Here is a 5,772-nt window from a genome sequence, read left to right on the forward strand (position 1 = left end):
TCCTTTGTTCTTTCTTTCTATCTTCTTCCTCCCCCTCCTCCTCTTCCCAGTGAACAGACTTGCCTTCACCTCTGCAGACTACTCGCAAGACTACCCCCCCTTCGCTGGAGGAACTGCCACTGCTGCTGGACTGGTGGTATGAGGCTCCTGATGGAGGCTGGGCAGGACGTACCTGTTCCAGTGGGCCAGTGGGGGGCTTGAACACATATGCCATTCGTTTTACTACCTCAGTATAAGAGGCTTTAGCAGTAGGAGCCCCCGTAGAGGCCTCCTTTCTCTCAGGGGTAGGGGATGGTAGGGTTGGCTCTGCAGGGACAGCAGAGGTACTGTGAGGTACAGTAGGTGGGAGGTGGTGGCGGGGGGACAACTTTACCTGAAGGGCTTTAATTTCCTCCCCTTGTCTGCCAATAATGTCGGTCAGTACCTTTACTGCCCGTTCTAAGACATGAACTCGACGCCAGTAGTTTATCCTGTTCCTCGGACCTTCAACATCAAAGGTGGGCCCAGTGTTCATCCAAGTTCGTACGTGCTGTACCTTGTCATCATCAATTGACCCGGACTCTCAAGAGAGGAGAGGCTGAGTATTGCCAGACTGGATGTCCTCCAGGCCCTCCAACATGGATCCAATTACACTACCTGAGTGGGGTCCAGGAGAGGGAGTCCTACCAGCATCTAGCATTTCACAAACACCTGCCATGATTGAGTCCACCTGGGCTACCACAGCATCAGGGTCCTCTGGTTGGATTTCTGGGAGCTGAACTTTCAATAGGGTTGAATCGCCATTGGGGGTTTCTAAGGGACCCTCCAGTTGGCCTCTGGGAGGTGACACCCATCGTTCAATAATAGGTGGAGGTGATGAGCACATAGCTGGTGAAGGGGCATGTAAGCTGTCACCCAAACCAGTCACTTCCGAGTTGCGCCCCTCACCCAGGCCCATAGGGGTGTCTCTAGCCATCACCCCAGAGGTGGGTAGGACATCCTCAGTCATTAGTGGGGATGGAGAAGGAGGTATGGCGTCGATTGTTGATGGGAGTACCACAGGCAGAGGGATGGCCAGGCGCCCCTGGTGAACGCCTAGGGGTAGGCCAGGAAGAGCGGGAACAATCTGTTTCTTCCATCCCTCATCGACATTGATAGCCCTCAAAAATTGGGGACCAAGGAGAGGAGCAGCAGATCCCTTAGCAGGAGATGCTAAAACCGTGTCCAACAGCGTGTTCCAGAGGCAGGAGGGTTATAATCCTCGTCATCAGGGCCGTCCAGCTTGAACTTCGGTGTTTCATAAAGAGCCTTTTCGCCTGAAGACATTTCTGCCAAGAAGCAGGGAGTCAAGGAGCCGGTCCCGATATTGTGGGCCTGGTGGAAGAAGCTGGCCATCTTGCTTTGGACAGCCCTAGCGAGGGGAGGAGTAGTGGACCAAGAGTGGGCCTCAACTGTGGTGGCAGTCGAGTTGTCCTTGGTGGAAGGGATGGAGGATTCAGGGACCACAGTCTGAGAATCTTTGGGAGGAGAAGGTACGGGAGCTGGAGAATATTCCGAGCCATGGTCTGAGTTGAACCGAACGAAGAGCTCTGTGGTAGTGTCTTTGTTCAAGCCATATGTGGCTGAACAGCCTCTCCCGACCAGGAAACCTCTCACCAAAACCTCTACTTCTTTCATCGTGGCAACGGTCACGTCAGCGACCGTTTGCCGAACCAAATCATCAAATTGCGGGCTAACCGCGTTCTGACACCCATAGCAGTGGTGCAACTGTAGGAAACCAAAGTTTCCTTTAGGTGCAACATATGACCTTGTAGCTGTAGGGATGAGGCCACAGTCAGCCTCAGCAGCAGGCCCAAGAGACAAGGCTGCAGGGGCTGTCTCAAGCGAGGAGGAAGTATTAGAGCTGAACCGAACTGGGGACGACATCCTCGAAGGAGGGGGAGAATCCATGGATGAAGAGGCTGTCGAAGATGCCATCCTCGCCCAAAGTATACTCAGTGATTAATGGGACGAGGCCATAGATATCTCACACTGAAGTATCTTCTAAGCGAGAACAACTACTTCTAACCGACCGCCTAAAACGAAAAAAGCACAAACAAATAACAGTGATGAAGTATTTATTGCGAGCGAAATAAGGTAAAGTATTGGTTATGCTCACTTCCCATACGGAGTGTAAGAAGTAGGAAAAGTACTTAGAACAAAGCGTGAAGAACCTATCCTCCTCGGGTGTATTAGCCTCCTTATATAGTGTTCTTCCTGCCCATAGTCATGTCACACAAAGTCATCACATGTGCGAAACCAAATCATAACAAACTAGTCATGTGACCAAACGGGTCACATGCTCAAAACCCATGACCTCATAGCGAGGTCATGTGCAAAAACTCATAAACGAATCATAACACAATAAACAAGTCATATGACTTGACTGAGTCATATGTGTGAAACTCATGACCTCATCATTAGGTCATGTGCGAAACATAAATCATATGTGTGAAACAATAACATACCTGTGACTCATAACCATGTGTTATGTGAAAACCCTTTCCTCGCCAAGCCACATTTGTGACAGTGGTAGTGATTTTATGTTTGTTGGATAAGCAACCTGGTCGGGTTGGTCTTTTGTTTGGCTGCAGCTATGCTTAGTGCTGGTTGGCTTCTTGCCAGAGGAGCTACGGACTTGGACCGGGGAGAGAGCTGGGTTGTTTGGTGGTCTTGTAATTAGTTCTCGTGCAGGCATGACTCAGGGATAGCAGGTGTGGGGCTGTAGACTTAGTTAGCTTAAGTTTAGTGGTATTCTAGTTAGCGGTATCCATGTGCCGGCAGGGGCTCATCATATGCCAGTGTTGGTGGTATGAGTTTAAATAAAATTATATTGAATTCTAAGTACTTTCCCTACTTATTACTTTAATGGATATAAAACACCATTACAATCTTAATCTTTATTGCAATATTTATCATTACACAGAGGAAAGCTCTTCACGGAGAAGAGTTAGAGAAAGCTTACGATAGGCATTTCTGATAGAAGACAGAGGTCTTGTACTATCTGTAACGTAGGCAGAGGCGTAGTACTATGGTAAGACAAAGAAAGACTAAGAAGAAGAGAAGTATTGTTCCCCGTCACCAAGAACTAACCATCCGAGGAGGGATCGTTACAATTAGTTCCTATTACTCAAACTATCAATCAGACCATGTATGTTTGACTTTTGAGAAGCTATCTTTTTCCTGTTATTCATCAAATGATTTCCTTTGGTATACAACTTGAAGATGTTCTTTTTCAGCAAGATAATGCTCCCGTTCACAAGGCATATAGTGTTATGGATTGGTTGGAGAGAAACAGTATTGAGGTTGTGGACCACTCCCCTTATTCCCCTGATTTAAATCCTGTTGAGCCTGTATGGGTTGAGCTTAAAACGCGATTGTACCAGCAGTATCCAAGGATTGCTGATACTCCAGAAGGAAAAGAGGCTGTTAGGAGAAGACTTGCACATATATTAGTATTGGTTTGGGAGACAATTCCTAAGGAGTTTATTGAGAAGTTGTGGAAATTAATACCTGATAGGATGACTACAGTTTTAGAAGCAAGGGGAGGTTATACAAAATATTAGCTAGTTTAATTTATGGCAGGTCAATTGACCATTGAATGTTGAGAGGTAGTAGTAGTTGTTGATCGTGAACTTGAACTCGTGTGCCCACATGCTCGTTGACAATGCCACAGGTACTACCACACCATCTGGGGCAACTGTAATTAAACATTGTCTCAGATCATGAACACTTCTGCCGAGTGACTGTAATTAAAAACATGTATTTTTAATAACCTATTTGGTCCTTAACTAGTACAGGTACTCGGTTCAGGATTTTGTTTGATCTTTTGTTTTAAGTATTATTTTAATACTTAAGTTGTTTTACAGAAGAATATTATTTGATATCTTTGATTATATTTGTGTATTTAAGACCCACTGATTCCACAATAGAAAGGGCAGACTTTAATAGGTAATATTTCAATATACATGATTAAACCATTACTTCTTAGGTTTTCCCTGTACACCTTTGATGCCTTCATTAGTTCACAGCTCTCACCTCCTCTTTGGAAGAGCTGGCCACATGTCAACTATTGTACTCAACTCTGAAGGGTGATTAGCATGTAGGGAACACGTGACATGGTTATTATAAAGGCAGTTGTTTGCCTGTTTCTCTTCATGGACGAAGGCTGGAGAGGAGGAGGACCCTTGTGGGCTAGGGCAATAGTATTGGTTAGTTTCGCAGTCACATGGACATTTTTCTCCTACTGTGACTAGCCCATTAGTAGATAGCTTGCTGTGCAGAGTTTTCCCTTTTACAAGCATATTCATGATTTCTTAGTTAGACCAGCACGACAACAACCTCTCCTAAAGGGCAATTTCAATCACCACTTCACTTCTGTTTAAGGCTAAACTTTCTGCACATTTCTCTATCTACCTATTTGCATCATTACACCATAGGTATCCAGAGTTAAGTTTATCCTCCCAATCGCCCAGTATAGCAAGTGAGTCAAGAGCACACTCTTTCACACATCGTTGGCCCGGTCAAGACACCATCCACCTACGGGAAGGTGAACGAGCACTCCCACACTATTCATTAATATTAGTATAGCCAGTGGACAAGTACCAACTCATGCTTGAGTACAATTTCGTCGCCACAATTGACCACAAGAAGGAGCATAGACTGGAAAAATTTGAAGCATCTTGGGCTATGTATCTCAACTACCTAACGTTATCATAGGAAATGTTTCAACACAAACTCCTCCAAGCCAGCTTTTCAACCCCAAAGAAACTACGGTGCGGCACACGGGAATTAGCAATCCGACCCATTATGAAACCCGAAATTCAATTGAGACTGGAAAAATCTTACCCTCCGTGCCGCCGCATCATCAACCTCCACTCGCTCACTTTCCCCTTTTGTAATCAACCCCAACCTGTTATACCGGATCCCATCCCAACACTCCATCCTATCCCCATCCAATTCCTCGGAAACTATGGCCTCCTTCAAACGCTGCAAAACTATATTATATATCCCAGGCTCATCATACTCAATATACTCCTCCCTCATAACCTTTAAAATCTCACATACACGGCCGTAATTCGCGTCAGCTAGGGAGTACTTGATGAGTTCTTTCAGCACAGCTAGCATCTCCTTCCCTGCCTCCTTGAGATCGGACAGATCTTCCGTCGTCCGCAGCTTATTCTTAAAATCCGGGATCGGGTTTGCTGATGATATCTTTGCCTTCTTGGGAACTGAAGGAGCAGCAGAGGTGAGGAGGGCTTCAACGTCTAGTCCGGATTTGGGGGCAGGCTGCTCACGGCCGCGCTTTCGGCCAGCGAGTTTAGGGTCTACCCTTTTAACATCGCTGGCTTCGATTAATTTTTGCAGGGCGTTGGTTGAGACTCCGAGGAGGGTTTTTGGTGGGTAACTATACTTAGTTAGGATATCGTGTGCTAGTGGTAATGGCTCGTCCGGGTGGACAGCTCTCCACCTCACGATCTGGTTTATCCTATGGAGAATGGGCGAGAACGTTTCGTCCACTGTGGCGTATTCGGGCTCGCCTTCATCTTCATTTGCTACCATCAGGTCCATTTTGTCAACGTAGTCGCTCATCAACTTCTCGACGTGTGGCGTTGGGAGAAAACGATGCTTTTCCAAAACCTTTCCAGAAACAGTCTTTACCTTGTCCAATGGTGGAAACCTATAATGCCGGACATCCTCAGAGAACGGAACTTGAACATCAATGAGACTTTCATAATCCGCGTCAATGAATGG

At 46.2% G+C, this 5,772-nt stretch overlaps 1 protein-coding gene; it reads right to left on the minus strand.

Annotated features, from left to right (window-relative positions):
- Positions 1-4,674: 4,674 nt before the first annotated feature.
- GSTUM_00001928001 (uncharacterized protein) overlaps positions 4,675-5,772 on the minus strand; it is a 2,657-nt gene continuing 1,559 nt past the window's right edge. The window contains exons 6-7 of the mRNA XM_002839185.2: positions 4,867-5,746; positions 4,675-4,788 (exon numbers count right to left, since the gene is read on the minus strand). Coding sequence (XP_002839231.1) covers positions 4,774-4,788; positions 4,867-5,746 — 895 coding nt within the window. The 3' untranslated portion in view covers positions 4,675-4,773.

Source organism: Tuber melanosporum, assembly GCF_000151645.1.
Source record: "Tuber melanosporum whole genome shotgun sequence assembly, scaffold_314, strain Mel28".
Classification (NCBI taxonomy): domain Eukaryota; kingdom Fungi; phylum Ascomycota; class Pezizomycetes; order Pezizales; family Tuberaceae; genus Tuber; species Tuber melanosporum.